Here is a 15,743-nt window from a genome sequence, read left to right as displayed (position 1 = left end):
AGGAACTGAGGTCCAGTGGCAGACCCTGTTTGTTTGGTGCTGTCCAGAGGCCAGGCCCTACATCCCCAAGAAAGATCCTGTCCACACCCATATACTCTCCCTAACAAGGAGCAAGGGAACCCTGCGGGGTGTGGTGATGGACACAACTCCAATACCAGACGCTGCTGTTGCTCCCGCCCAGCTCCTCTGCAACATCTGGGGGAATATTACCCTGTCCTTTAATTTTTAAACTTTTATTATTAATACAAAATAAATAATTAATATGTTAGTAAATGTTGCATGTTACCATCACTTCCGGTACCCAGTCATTCACACTGTGTTAATAGCTTGCCATATCACAATACCATCCAATGCATGTGAGGGCTTGCTCATGCCAGGCACCAGGCAAAGCACTTTACCCAGATCATGCCCAAGAATGCTCACGGTAGCCCTAGGAAGTAGATAGGATTTATGAGCCCCACCTTTTAGAGATAAAAAGAAAACCAAACAAAAAGTCCAAGCGTCACCTGCCCACAGTGATCCTGGAAACATGCCAGACCCTGGAAGGTTGCTTCATAAAAGGCCCACAGGTGTGGAACACGCATCCCCTTGCCACTGAGCCTGCGATCACTTGTCGCCAACTCTCACCATCTTGAGAAAACGCACAAAGAACTGCCCCATAGAACCGGCCTCCCCTAGTCTGCCCCACAAGCAGGCTAGGACCAAGGGCCCCTCACCTGGAAGGCTCGTCCATCTCCTCTCTTGGAGTTTCGAGGCCGGGGCTGTTTATTTTGCTTCATCCTGTCCTGGCATTTGGTGCAGCACTGTACACAAGATGGCTTAACAGGGCAGCTAAGGTCCCTGGGGTCTCAGCACCTCAGAGAGGAGTGACAACCAGCTCACTAATTGCCAATTGTCTCACCATAGCGACTCACCATTTGTAGCTCAGCAGCATCTAAAAACATAATTTGGTTTCTCATTCTTCACTCCAAATCTGGGCCATATCATTTAGGAACTCAATCTGAAGGCACACAACTACAATCATGGAGGTGGCTAGGATTATAATCTATCTTACATACGAAGTAACAGAGGCTCAGAGATACCAAGTCCAAGTAATGCTCAACTGATACACTACACGGGCATCCCCCACTTACACACCTTTCTCCCTTAAATCTTTGTAGACTCCTTTTCCCTGGCTAGGCTAGAGGTAGTGATATTACCGAAAGGGGAGCTGGCCCTTAGAGGGTTTGCCTAGGGTTGGCCGGTGGTGTTGGGTTCTTGAATTCATGCAGGAAATATTTCACAACAAAAGTGTGATTAAAAAAAAAAAATACTGATTTCAGAGAGGAAGCGAGAGGGAGATAGAAACATCAATGATGAGAATCATTGATCGGCTGCCGTCCCACAATGGGGATAGGGTCTGCAACCTGGGAATGTGCCCTTGACTGGAATAGAACCCGGGTGGGACCCTTCAGTCCACAGGCCATGCTCTATCCACTGAGCCAAACCAGGTAGAGCAAGTCTAGGTGATTTTGAGGGTACACTTATTAAAGGCGGGGACAGTGAAACAAGGAAGGCTTAGCATAGAACAGGACAGCCTAAGCTGGGCTGCTTTGGTTCCCTAAAAGGTATAGGGAAGAAATGAGCTGAGGTGGGGCTGCTTTAGCTCACTGGGAAGTCAGAGGAAAGGGGGCTTTGTAGGCAGGTTTAGGGGGTTAGCCGCTGCCCATTACTCCCCTGGCCGAGTCTCCTGGGGTCCCTTAGAGTCCCATGCTGATGGGTAAGTGAGGTACGCCAAGGGCACAGGCTCACCCTGGGAGCTTCATTTTGAGGGTTTTTAAAGGCTGGGAGTTTTGGGGAGGCATTAGGGGAGCTTAGCTTCTATGCTAAGCTCTTTCATATTCCCAATAGAATATTCATGTTTTATGCTGAGATGCCAAAATGAGATTTATTCCCTTAACTTCATCTGTCCTTGGCTGTGGTTGGCACAAATGGCAGGTTGTTATTACTGATTTAAACTATTTATCGATTTGGGAGAAGTGTGTAAACCATTTACTTTTACATTTTAAAAAATTTATTTTTAGAGGGAGAAATATCCATCTTTTCCTCAACTTATCCATTCATTGGTTGATTCTTGTATGTGTCCTCACCAGAGATTGAACGCACAATCTTAGCATATCAGTACAATGCTCTGACCAACTAAGCTATCCGGCCAGGGCTTAAACCATTGTGTTCTTGGTTTAAGGAAGATAGGATTTACTAGATGGATGCAAACTGTCTGGTCATTGAACTCTTTCCCTATTCCACTGGCCAAGGAATTTTCCCAGCTTCTTCCTCTCCTACCTCAGTGAGACACCAGGATTATGGCATACTCTTGGGCTTGGGACACCTGGCTAAGTGGTCCCAAGACAGGACTACTGAAGGGAGTTGCCATGTTAAACTTAGAAGAGCAACAGGCACATGCCCCTCCCAAAAAGCTAAAGCCATAGGCAGCTATGTTAGAATCATGGGGCCACTCCCAACCAGTCCTTTCCCTGGGGCTGCCAAGTCCCCTCCCTGAAAGTGGCTGAACTGCAGCTGACTTGGGAACAGTGGAAAGGGGTGCTAGAGGCATAAAGAACTGGGAGACAACAAGCCTTTAAGATTCCAGTCACTTATTTTTGAAGCCATGATTTAGAAACCCATTTACTAGCCCAGTGTGATCCCTGACCCAAAGGCATAGAATTCTCAGTCTCCACTAATTCAATGAATCGAAAACTCAAGGTGGGGCCCAGAAATCTCTTGAATAAGCCTGTCAGGGTCTACACTGGAGTTTGGAGACCAGAGCCCTAGTCCTTGCCTGCATTCACTGTGCTTTGGATGACTGACCTACTTCAACAGCCCACCTCTGCACTTGAGCCAGGCTCTCCTCCCATCCCCACCCATCTGGCCTGCACAAGAACACAAAGGACACCAGACAGTTATAGAGAAATACTGATTTTAATCCAACAGAAGGTAAACAACAGGCGTCCTTTATCTTTCAGCCCCCAAAATAACAAAAAAATTGTGGAAACAAGGCACAATTTACCCCCGTTCTTGTTATGTGACTCCCGTCACACACAAAAAATTTCTATGAAAATGGTAAAACAAAAATAGAAGTCTGAGTTTTAAAAAATGTATTAAAAAAAAACGCCCACAAAACCTGTCAATAATATTCCTTATTCTACAAAATAGCACCAGTAAGAAGAGTAAAAGGTGTTAAAAACCATTACAACAGCATTTCTGAAATGCAGCTTGTCCACCTCATGTTATCCCTACAAAAGAATTACCATGGAATAAAAAAGGACTTAAAAATCTCTGGAAGGAGGGTCACGCTTTTATTACAGTTTTCCCCCTGCAGTCTCTTAGATGCGAGGAATGTGCTTCTGCCCCTGGCTATCACTGCTTCTGTGTTTCGAGAAAGACTGAGGAGTTAGGGTCATACTTCTAATCTGGGGGACCTGTATCTGTGATGAAGGGAGGGTGCATCTGTGTGTGGACGGGGGTGGAGTCCTTACCTAAGGGTCCTCTTCCACTCCTCACACAGGGAAGAGATAGTGAGTGGCCATACCTACCTACATAATATATGTCAGCTTATGGCCCAGACCACCCCTTCCTTCCTGAGCTGCCTGGAGGGTTCTATTGCAGTCACTGGGAGGGATTTAGCTAAGGGTGACCCTTCCTCCCCTTGGGTCTAGGGGGGAAAAATAGCCCTGAAATTATCACCAGTGTGGACAATACTCTCAGTGGGCCCCAACAGTGCATCCCAGCCCTTTATACTGAGGTGAGGGGAACATGCTGGGTAAAATTCAAGAATGGCAGACATCATTTCCAAATCTGCCCTAGAAAAAAAGCATCCTGGTCCCTTAAAATGTCCCTCAGCTACAACATGTCTGTACACACCTGGAAACAAGTTGCTGCGGACGCTTAAAAAATAAAGTATTGCAGTAACTGCCTCGGTTCACTTTTCAGCCTTAACCTGAGTATGGGAGAGCAGTCATGTCAGCACTGTGGTTTTGGTATATTAGCCATTGTTTCTGAGCGGTAAACCCAGGAGGGAGGGGGAAAAAAAGCAATCTGTACTAACTACTTCAAGTTTCAAAGTTTTACAAGATAAGATGAGCACCGTGTTTGGCCGTTCTAAGAGGCCAAGTTGAATTGTGCGCAAGGAGGTGGCACCTGGGCACCCCCTGCCAAGAGGGTGTCGGGTGGCTGTGGCCCAAGATACGTGGTGTGACCCCACACAGCTGAGCTAAGGAAGGCCGGGGCCTGGGATGTGCCTCCTGGGTCCCAGCCCTGCCCCGCACACCGCAGTGCCCCGGAGTGGCTGGGGGACTATTCACAGGCAAAGTAGTCCTTCAGGGGGGCGAAGAGGTGTCGGATGACAGGCACGCTCCAGGACCTCCCGAGCAGCTTCTGGCGGGCACCGCGGCCCATGTTGGACACGTCCGTGTAGTGCACAGGAAAGCCGAAGATCCTGGGGGCACCAGAGTAGAAAGACAGGAGTCACAACCGCCACCTGCAGCTACTTCGTACCCATGGGACATCCTCACCGTGGCCAAGACGGCGCCAGGCGCCACTCTTTCTGCCCTGCGTCCGGGCCCACTCTATGAGCCCTCTTTTCTTATTTTAGGAAGGCACTATTTTATTATTTTTACTTTTCATTTTTAGTGGAATTTAAACAAAACTTTGTGGCATCTCTGCGGACTCTGATTATACATCTCTTATTCAAGAGATTTCTGGGCCCCCACCTTTACTCATTTGCACATGAGCCCTCTCTTGACCCCCAGAGGTCAGGTGCAGGGTTCTTCAGAACACAAATGTTGTACCTACATATATTTTATTCATTTATGGCATACCTAACTTTTTCTCAATTTTTTCAATATTTCTAGACCACATGATTCATCCGTGATGTTTTTTTAAATTGTCGCAAATCTCTGAAAATGTTCTGGTATTTACTGAAAATAATCTGCATATAAATGGACCCACGGAGTTCAAACTTGTGTTGTTCAGGGATCAACTGTACAGAATAATCCACAGGACCAGTTTGTTTCTACTAATGAGAATTTTTGTACTAAGAAAACTACTGTTTAGTAAAGAATAAAAGTGGTTGTAGAACTGAAATATGAGGAATGAAAATACTGCATATCAAAGCATACTTCAAGACAGTCAAAATGTAGAGGAATATCCATAGCCCTCTTCTTACATTTTTAACAAAAATATTCTAACAAAAATAAGATACTAAACAAGGAAAACAAAAGGAATGAGAAAAACAAATTGAAACCAGAATAGGAAAACTGAAACTTAAAAGTTGGTTCTTTGAATCAAAATAGGTAAGCTACCAAGCTTAGCCAAACAAATAGAGATGTGTGGCTACGTGGGAATCAGCTATAGAAGAGCAACTTGGCAGAAGGAATCTTCTGAGAAAGAGCACTGGCATGTTGGTGGGGTTTTCTTTAGCTGGTTGCTTCCATCCTAGTCCCAGCATGTTGAGGCAGGCCGACGCCAGGGCAGCACAGCCAACACACAGACTGTGCTGTCTAATGATCTCATGTCAGATTCCTCCTCACCACCACCCTTCCGCCATGTATGGCAGGAAATAAGGACTAACTCTGAAAAGGCATTACTCCCAGCCCCACTAACGTAGATCAGTGGGTCCATGTAGAATGAAGGCAGGCAAGCAAGCCTAATTTGTGTTGCTGGCCTTGACCTCTTTCCTTCCCCTTCCTCTCTGCCTGCATCATTCCCTTTCCACATGCAGCCTCGCTCACCTTTCTAGCTCAGTGCACCACAAAACATCTTCTTTGCCATTCATGACAACTGGGAAAAGTTGGTTTTTCCCCTGTCTGATCGAGTTCGACTTGGTGGTTATTGTCTGTACTTTCTTTAACTGGAGAACAAAATGACATCATGCAGTGAGCACGGAATGAAGGGTTCTGGGGATGAGTCAAGACTCAGAAGCACCTAGGGAAGATGGGGGGTGGCGGCAGGTAGGGGAGAGAAGGTGGCAGTGCTGGGCTCGCAGAGAGAATAAGAAAAGGAGAGTTGGAAGGACAAGAACATTTTGTGCTTCCCACAAGCGCCAAGAAGTTAATGCACAGAAAGGACCAGCCTCGGGGAGAACAAGAGATAAAAATGTGACCATGAATGAGATCACATGGGTGCCAAGAGGACACGAGAGCTATGGATCAAGCAACATTAAGCGAAATGTAACAATCCACCCAAGATTATAGGGAATGGTCAACCAAACCAGGATTTTAGCTTGATGTAAACATTAAGAATTAAGTTTATGGACATCTTAATATAATTATCTAGGACTTGCCAGCAGGTAATTTTTCCTTTTGGCGAAGTATTAATTACTCACTTCTTGGGAGGACCAGCTGAAATTACGTGTGTGTCTCTATGGCATGTGCATTCAAAATTAGAAAGTCTAGTTGCCTTTTCTCATATAGTGATTATTGTTTATGAAGAACCACTCCTACTCTGTACTTAACAGGCAGGACAGAACAATTATGTGGGGAAAGAGGCCCAGCACCAGGGGTGACATGTGAGGGGAGAGGGACAGGAACAAACTGCGTACCAAGATCAAGTCCCGCTTGAATGTCACCAAGTGCATTTTCCGCAGACTGTTTGTGAGCACATCTTACCTTTGCTGTCCTATTGAACTCCAAGCAGTCCTGCAGCTCGAGTTTATCATTCTTTGATGCTATCACGGGCCTGGGAACAGCCAAAACCCATTACTTTCTACCATCTGTCAATGGGTCTTAGCTAGGCACCTCCCAAGGTGGGAGTGAGGGCCTAAGCCTGCAAAATGTGCTCTGGCAATGAACTGAGACAAGTAAATAAATACATGGTGATAAAGATCCTGGCATAAGCACAAAGCTGTGTGCCAAAACCAGGAACAGACTAGCCCCTTCAAGGGGCAAGATCAATGTCAAGGAATAAATGATCCTCTACCTCAAATTTTAAGATCAGTCAAATTAGGCTCCCATTGAGTAGAGCAGGAATGGGGACGCACACTGGAAAGAGTCAGGAGACCCAGTCCGATCCCAGCCCGATTACTAACCGAGTGATGATCTGAGCAGTTACACCGGACCTAGTGTCTCAGGAGCTTGGATTAGATCTTTGTGGGTCTACCTGCTACAAAGAGCATTGCAAAGCCATGATTCGGTGGCTTGCTGCTAGGGATGCAGCCACAGGAGGGTCTAAGGACTAAAAGTGGATGCAGGTAGAAGAGCAGGAGGTGGTTCAAAAAACACTAATTATCCTTGTACCTTGCACCATCAAACAAACCTGCAAATGCAGAGAACGGCAAACGGGTGCCCAGAGTGGGTAGAGCTTTAGGACCAAAGTGGTTGAGCAGTTTAAGAGCAGAAACCATCAAGAGTTCTGTATCCACACTTGATCAGTACCTCGGCAGCTCCCATGTAAGGAACCTCAAGGTCACAAACAAAACAGGCTGAAGAATGGAAACAGTGCCCACAAGAGAGGCCACCGAATCACACAAAACATTCCGTTAGATTCATCCATCTTCCTTGACCTTACCTTCCACATTTCCAGTGCCACTCTATTGCCATCCTCAGCTTTTCTTATAATCCAAGGGAGCTGAGGGACTTGGGGAAAAGGACAGAGCACATCCCTACCTATGTTGATTCTAAGGTTTTTCACCTCCAGGCTGGATTTGGGTCTGTGACCCCTGGTTTGTGCTTGAGTCATCATTCTAGAACCCTGTAGTGCCGGCTATAGTGCTACAGCTTGATTCTTATCACAGCTCAGACAGAAAACTTCGCGGCATCTTTGCTGACTCTGATTATCATCTTTTATCGCAGCACATCCAGTGCCTCAGCAAATCCTGAAAGTCCAACACTCATGTTATCTTGAATCTAATTCCTCCTGCTAAATTTCACAGAACTGGAGGGAATTACAACACCCCAAGGTGCAATGTGTGTATGAAGGGCACTTCCTGGGGCATCAATTATTAGTCAGACTCCTCTAAAGGACCATGACCATCTCAAGTTTCTCTTCATTTCTGCCCTCATCCCACTATCATTTATTTTACCAGAAACTACCAATCTAGGACACAAGTCGTCAGCTTAAAACTTCTTAGAATCCCCAAAGTAAATCTAAGTGGACCCATAAGCCCCACATAATTTGGCCCATACTAATGAGTTCTCTGTCCTCCTCTCACAGCCTCTCACCAAATGAGGAACACTGTTCTCTGACCTGGTCTGTGAATGCCCTGCAACCCCACCCCTTACCCTCTTCCTTTTGCCTAGAATGTTCTCTCAAATAACTATGGCAACATTCCTACTTCAGGTCCTTGCTGGCATGAGAAGCCTTCCCATCAACTCTTCCAATGCCCTACCCCCTCCAGCCATGAACCTGAAATCATTTACTGTCTTCTCTACCCACCCCCCACTAGCACGTGAACGCTCAAGACTTACATCTGATGGGGTCACCAGTAAACTGGCAGCATGTACAACAGTGACTGCTACAGAAGCAGAGTTCAGTGAATGAGCCCACTTCACTCCAAATTCAGATGGCACTGCACCATCTAATTGGGTGACGACCCAAATAAAATTGCAAGATGCCTGGCCATTGTGGCTTAGTGGCTGAGCATTGGCCCATGTACCAGGTGGGGCACATGCCTGGGTTTTGGGCTCCAACCCCAGTGGGGGGTATGCAGCAGTATTTCTCTCTCATGTTTTCTCTCTAAAGTCAATAGAAGTATATTTTTAAATTTTTTAAAAAATGCCAAGATATCCAAGAAGAAATCCTCCAAGCGACACCAGTAACTTCTTGCCTCTGTCTACATTTTGCTAAAAATACCGGAGTTATTTATGCTTCCAACACTTCCTTCTAGAAGAGAATCTTTTTAAGCTTAACTTATCTGCAAGTCCGGAATGTCAAGTTACCATCACGTTTTGTATCTTAATTAGAACACCACACAGCCCTAAAACCACATATAGAATATAACTAAAGCTCAGTAATGTAAATGGACTAATGAAAAACTGGGGAACGTTCTTGGCTAAGAAAATCCAAGGATGACAGGGTGTCATCGCAGCTCTGCCACCTGCTTGGTCATACCAGGGAGAAGGGCATTCTAACCCCTCCTCCATTCCCCAGTGGGACAGGCAACTAGGAGGAGAGGTGGGGTATAAAGCATGAGCACCGCCAGTGGGAGAAGACATCTGCTCCAGCACATGGCACTGAGCGCCAGGCCCCCGGGCAGGGCAGGAAACAAGTTGGAGCAGACTGAGGAATCTTGGCCTGGTTTCCAGGTAGTAGTACATCTTAGCAGATGTCCATCTGTAACACCAGAGATTGGTCTGAAGCCCAGGTGGCTCTGTCTCACGTGAGTAAACCAGTCAGAGCTCAGACCATTAGGTACATTTCACTTGGCTGTTATCTGTCCCGTTCAGAGCCCTGTGTTACCTGTTCATCCCGGGCAGGTTGCCCCAGAAGTATCGGGCCCTGTGAGCAGCAGACACTTTGATGGCATCGATCATCACTGGATTACACTGTAGGGAGACAGGAGAACAACTAGCTGCTAGGAGCCCACAGCAGGATCCAGGTAGCAACCAGAGTGGGGCAGGTGACAGGGCTGCTCCTTGGCTATCGAGGACACACGATTCCTGCCAGCTAAGGGACAGACCAATTCTCAACAAGAATCGGGCTGGAGGCATAGCTGGTGCCCCCATATTAACGGTGGGAAAAGAGACCACGTCAGACCTGCAAGTTCTGAGAAGGTACGGGCCGGGGCGCACCAGATTATTATGGAACGGACAGGTGACAAAGACAGCTCAAAACAAAAATCTGACAAATCAAGCCCCTGGTGTGGGAATGCAGTGTTGGCAACATATGCCCCCTGACACCCATCTGTCAGGTTCACACAGCATGAGAGAACTAACTAGCCAGTTATATATATAATAGTTCTCACAGAACTTAGGCTGTAAAGCTTTGGGGAAAACTAAAGGACGTTGTAAGTGTATAAAAAGTATTTACGACAATGTTCAATGCATATGAAGGATTGGATAATGAACCTATCTGTGCACCCTAAAGAAGCAATTCTCAGAATAAGGATTAAAAAACTCTGTAGAGTAATAACCGGAGTCAAATCTCATGAGATCTCCAAAAGTGATGGTTTGTTTCATCATCCGACTTCAATAGGTTCGGGATAAACTTAGAGATCAATTTCTTTTTCCCTCAAAAATATTTGAACCAAGGGAGACTGAACAAAAGAGAATCAATCAACTCGACTCCATGATTCTGGGATCCAGCCAGGTCTTCAGTCAAAATCCCAAAAATAATTCACAACATAGACATCCCCCACCCTCACTGCCAGCAGGGCCTTCCCCGCTCAGGCAGTCTTGACCCGAGGTCCCCTCACCTCCAGGAACCGACAGATGTCCCTCTTGTCGCCCACCTTCATGGCTACCACGTTCTCAAACATCCAGAAGAAGGGCCGGTCGTCGCCTTCCTTGGGCCGGGCGTAGTTCAGCAGGTGGTAGAACTCGAAGAAAAGCCGGCCCGTGCCCTCTGCGCCCACAAAAGAAGGTGGCCGGCTGGGGTCAAAGCCACCCGCCACACTGCAACCAATGGGTTCCCCGGGATCACCTCCGGCTGGTGCCCTACATCCCCTTTATCGGCGGGGCAGTATTTGTAAGTACCGTGGGGGACTGAGGCTTCACCGTGTGGCATGGACAGAGCTGACAGGTAAGGCTGTCAAGAAAGCAGCAAGGAGCTCCTTCTCAGGGCACTCCAGGACCAACACTCAGTTGACATAGGGTCTTCTGGGGCTACCAAACGAAGGGATACTCACCATATAGGCCTTTCCTGGCGGGGTTCACATTTGAGAGATCATTGCATGGGCTCCCGCCAATTACCAAGTCAAAGGGACCCCATTCTTCAACCTGAGGAAGAAAAACAGTCTCACAGGAGGATAGGAATAAGGATGGAGGGACAGACAGCCTGGGCTCCAGGTAACCTGTCAAGATAGCTTGGCTGCTATGACCACAGGTTACCTTCTCCCACACCCCTGGGCATGGCTGTGAGGTTGTGTGGGGCTCAGGGCGAGGAGGAGGGTGTCACAAAGCCCCCAGGGGCGCGGGCTGTCCTCACATTTTTCTTTGTGATGTTCCTGACGTCATTCACATATTTAATGTTGCCTTCGTGCTTAACAGTTCCAACGGCGATGGACTCTTCACACACTTCAGAGGCGACATACTTCTCTACTTTGATCCCCAATTCTTTGAGGACCAAGTACCCTGTGTGGGATTGGGGAGGCAGAAAACACACTCAGGGTCATCTTGCCTCCAGTGATTCTACGTCACATCAGACCACAAGTACATGGTAGCCCTCATGGAAACCCTGCAGATGGCACAAACTACATAGCTCAAACACCAGGCTCTGCAGACTATAGAGTTTTGTGAAGAAAATAGGTATGTATCAACTGGTACAGCCCACTGGTAGAACCTATTAAAACTGACATGTCTAGTTCTGGCTGGTTTGGCTCAGTGGATAGGTATAGGCCTGCAGACTAAAGGGTCTGGGATTCAATTCTGGTCAAGGAAAAGGACCTCGTTTCCAGGCTCGATCCATGGCCCATATTGGGGTGGCGAGAGGCACCAGTGGATGTGTCTCTCTCTCCCTCTTTTCACCCTTCCCATCCCTTCCACTCTATTGAGGGAAAAAAAAAAAATCAATGGAAAAATATCCTTAGGTGAGGATTAAGAAAACAAAACAACACACACACACACACACACACAAAACCGGACAGGTTTACAGCCATTGCCCCAGCATAGTCAAGCACAGACACAAGGACAGGGATCTTCACCAAAATCGTGTTTAAAAAATAACCTCAAAGCAAGGGGACAATGGCCAAGGCTCCATTTTCTACTGTGGGTTACCTGTGCCAGCATGAACAGGTGTGGAGGATGCAACAGGGTGGGGGAAACAAGCAGCTAGCCATGACCTGAACGTCATTAAAAACTGCTAGCTTTAGGCAGGTGGACACTGGTAGCACACACAAGTACAAATGATGCTAAATGCACAGCACCTCATCCTCACTGCTTCCTGCTCTGGTAAAATGGAGCTATTCCTACATGCCAGGGAACTTTTGAGTATTAAATGTGTTAAATTAGGAAAAACTCCCAAGGGAGACATGCTTGGTGGTTATGTGGAAACTGGAGGAATGAGAAACTGGAAGAATGGGAGAAAAAAATGAATATTAATAGGAGAAGTCTATTCATCTCCAATATATCCATTTTATGGAATAAAAATAATTTCCCAAGATATCTGCATATAATACAAATAAAATGCAAGAGCTGACATAAGTATATATGACTTTTAAAAGGGACAAGAGGATCAGAGTGGGTGAAATACATGGAGAGGATTTGAGGAGAGAAACAAAAAGCCATCGGTTTTCTCAAAACTGGTGACAGACAGGTAATCCCAAGGGTCTTGCTTGGCACTGACGACAGACACCTGGACCAGGTGCGCATCCCAAGGTGAATTCCAGACTCACCTGTGGCAATTCCATCAAACAGGGACAAGACTCGAATGGGCCGCCTTCGGGCTGCAGGAATCGCAGGATATAACTTGGGGGCTTCCTGCCAGGTTAAAGAAGGTCATGGAGGTCAAGGTGCAGGGGAAAGGCTCAACCTTTGGGCAAGGGGCGAGCTGACCTTCCTCTGAGGGACTCAAACTCTGTGTTCTACCCTTTCTTAGCAAGGATCCCCTCAAGAGCTTTGGCACAGACTGGCTATTCTACCCTTAAGACCCGGAACACAGAGACTTGAAGACAGATGCACACACACAAAAGGACATGACACCCCAAACAGGAAGGCCTGGGACTGCCTCACAGACCTGGTAGAATGGAGCCCAGGAAAATCCACTCCCCCTACAATTAAAGACTAAGTCACGGGCTTCTCTTTCCTTAGAAAAACCATGAAAGACCACAAAGGAGAGAAAAGACCACTGGGGAAGCCTGAGGACTGTACAAAGGACAGGTCAATTATCCCCGTCCCTGAAGTATGAGCTACTCGGCCAGTCATTTGTTTAATGGACCTTTTTATGAAATCTTGCCAACAGACTTGGAGAGCATTGCAGTCCCCGGACTCTCTGGGGAAGGTGGTGCTAGAAGGAGCCTGTGGCTTACGTATTCGAGACCAGGGTCGCTGGTGAAAAAGGACTGCAGGCGAACATTCCAGTCCTTGCGGCGCTGCAGGACCCCGTGACAGCGCTGAGGGAGGCACATGTAGCAGCTCCAGGGCTCCTGCAGCTTGGCATCTGCTGCTGTGCCCGTGCCCACCAGCAAATCCAGGCACTCCACACAAAAGCACCTGTGCCCGGGAGTGGAGAGAAGACATCAGGCCTGTCTCCTACATCCATAGCCCTGCTTCCTAGATGGTAATGCACTATCTAAAAACCGGGTGCTTCTCCCCATGGGCAGAACGGCCCTACAGTGTGATGAGGGATACACTAACCTTTTTCCTAGGATATCAGTACCCTCAGTGCACAGGCTCTGGACAGCAAAGATCTCTACCCCCCAACGTGGCTAACCTCTCGGGAGGCTTCCACAACTCATGCCCCACCCTCAGACATTTCTGTCTTAAACAGAGGAGAACTACAACCCCTGCTGAGTAGTCACTCTGGGCCCCGGTCCTCAGGTGCACATGGTTCCCAGTCCTGGGCCTGAGGTTTTTGGGCTGCAGGAATCCCAGGTATGGCCCTGGGAGCCTCGGGGCCCTGCTGGGTCTCACCCACATGGCTGGTCTGAAGCTCACCGGCAGCAGCTTGTGTTGCTGCACAGAAGCAGCTCGCGCCCCTCACAGCACACGGTGCAGTAGGACTGGTAGCCATCATCGTCGTACATGTAGAACAGCTCGAGGAACCGGTCCTGGTGCCCAGAGAGAAACGCTCATGACAACGGAGACCAGGGACCACTGGGCCCGCATGCTCGAAGGGCAGGTCACTGGTGGCTTGGTTTGTTATAGGAGCAACGGGCTGGGGTGTGCGTGCCACTGTAGATGGCTTCCTTTGTGACAGCACCTGCCCTCAGAGGGGAGGATGGGGCGATGGCGGCCAGGGAGGGCTTCACTAGAATCTTCCCCAATGGCTACCTGCAGGTACTTTCTCTGGGGAATGACAGGGAAGTTGCGGAGGAGGGAAGGGGCAATAAAGTCCAGGGAGGGGTTAGGACTTACCCGACACGTCTGGCAGAGTCCCCCCTCAAAGAGAGGGTGGAAGGACACGGGGTTTTTCCTACCACAGGACAAACAGCTGTCTGTAAGAAAGCATGCGCGCAGCTTGTGACTAACAGCTGCTAAAGCCTCGGGGCCACGGTTCTTGAGCCCTTACTCCATGCTGGCAATAAACAAGGTCTCGTCATGCTTTACCCCCTTCAACAACTCTCCCAGGCTAACAGACCCGCTCCAGAAGTGGCCCCCCCCCCGAGCAAGGGCACCTCCTGCACAGGGACAAGCTGCAAAGGCCTGGCACAAAAATCTGAGACTCTTTAAAGACTGGGACTTTGGACAATTCGTGGTGACACCCATTTGCTCACTGTCACATCATGAAAGGACTTACCAATGACTATACACACAGCCATCATCACAATTTCAGACCCCAGGTGGCTAACTCTTGGGCCACCCTGACTTCCCTTCATTATCAGCAGGCAGGACAGGATAGACAATCGGTAAAGGCCTGGAACTACCCAGGACGGGAAGTGAAGACTTTGAGGGAGAGCATTACCATTACCTTCCAGACTACTCTTGTTGTTGGCAACATCCAAAGCCATTTGCTCTGTTGAGAAAAGAAGGTGTGACATGGGGTCAGGGAGCCTCTTATTGATCAATTAACCCCTGCTGAGCAGTGCTCACAATGTGCCCTCCCGGTAATGGGTGTTCGCGATCCCCTAAATCACCTCGAGTCTGGTCCTCCTCTCCTCGGTCTTTGCCATTGTTATAGTTTGTCTTGAGGCGCTTCGGTTGGGGGCAGTAGTCCGTGGAGGTGGACGAGTCATCGGCTGTGCGTCTGCGCTTCTTGTTCTCTGTGAAAGGGAAGGACATAGCAGCCGGGGCTGGTAGGAGGTGCAGGGAGAGCCATGAGCCTGGGTGACAGATGCTGTTGGGCCATGATAGGGTCCACACTGGGTCCGCCATATGGCCCCACGATGGGACATAAGTCAAAATCCCTCGCATATCTAACATGTTTATAGGGTTTTAAAGAGCTTTAGACCTGGCACAAAGACCATTAGGCAAAGGCTAACCCACAGCTGAAACCCTGCAACATTTGTCTCCAATGCCCAACACAGTGGCTGACAGTTACTTGAAGCTACTGAGCACTTAAAATGTAACTGGTCTGACTGAGGAATTGCATTTTTGCATTTAATTTTAATGTAAATTTTAAGATTGCTCCAATTAAGAAGTTCATTTAGAACTTGGTCAAGTGAAAATTTGGAACTTATACATTTGTGAAAATATAGATCAAGTATTTCTAACACAGCCGAAACCGGTTTGGCTCAGTGCATAGAGCGTCGGCTTGCGGACTGAAGGGTCCCAGGTTCGATTCCAGTCAAGGGCATGTACCTGGGTTGCGGGCACATCCCCAGCAGGAGATGTGCAGGAGGCAGCTGATCGATGTTTCTCTCTCATCGATGTTTCTAACTCTCTATCTCTCTCCCTTCCTCTCTGTAAAAAATCAATAAAATATATTTTTAAAAAAAGTATTTCTAACACAAATAT

General features: G+C 47.8%; 1 protein-coding gene across 10 annotated transcripts in view; it reads right to left on the bottom strand.

Moving 5' to 3' along the window:
• Window positions 1-2,936: 2,936 nt before the first annotated feature.
• The window catches only part of DNMT3B (DNA methyltransferase 3 beta), a 38,954-nt gene continuing 26,147 nt past the window's right edge, over window positions 2,937-15,743 (bottom strand). For 3 of the 10 annotated variants that reach the window (XM_059705870.1, XM_059705865.1, XM_059705863.1), the window contains 13 exons: window positions 14,924-15,049; window positions 14,758-14,802; window positions 14,205-14,284; window positions 13,785-13,897; window positions 13,157-13,340; window positions 12,524-12,608; window positions 11,119-11,264; window positions 10,820-10,910; window positions 10,388-10,536; window positions 9,433-9,518; window positions 6,645-6,714; window positions 5,769-5,887; window positions 2,938-4,474 (listed from right to left, as the gene is read on the bottom strand). In XM_059705870.1, coding sequence (XP_059561853.1) covers window positions 4,333-4,474; window positions 5,769-5,887; window positions 6,645-6,714; window positions 9,433-9,518; window positions 10,388-10,536; window positions 10,820-10,910; window positions 11,119-11,264; window positions 12,524-12,608; window positions 13,157-13,340; window positions 13,785-13,897; window positions 14,205-14,284; window positions 14,758-14,802; window positions 14,924-15,049 — 1,436 coding nt within the window. In that variant the 3' untranslated portion in view covers window positions 2,938-4,332. Of the gene's footprint in view, window positions 4,475-5,768; window positions 5,888-6,644; window positions 6,715-9,432; window positions 9,519-10,387; window positions 10,537-10,819; window positions 10,911-11,118; window positions 11,265-12,523; window positions 12,609-13,156; window positions 13,341-13,784; window positions 13,898-14,204; window positions 14,285-14,757; window positions 14,803-14,923; window positions 15,050-15,743 lie in introns of all 10 variants that reach the window. The other 7 variants (XM_059705868.1, XM_059705864.1, XM_059705869.1 and 4 more) reach the window with 5 other exon arrangements.

This window comes from Myotis daubentonii, chromosome 8, assembly GCF_963259705.1.
Source record: "Myotis daubentonii chromosome 8, mMyoDau2.1, whole genome shotgun sequence".
In the NCBI taxonomy this organism is placed as follows: domain Eukaryota; kingdom Metazoa; phylum Chordata; class Mammalia; order Chiroptera; family Vespertilionidae; genus Myotis; species Myotis daubentonii.
This window is presented reverse-complemented; position numbering and strand designations above follow the sequence as displayed.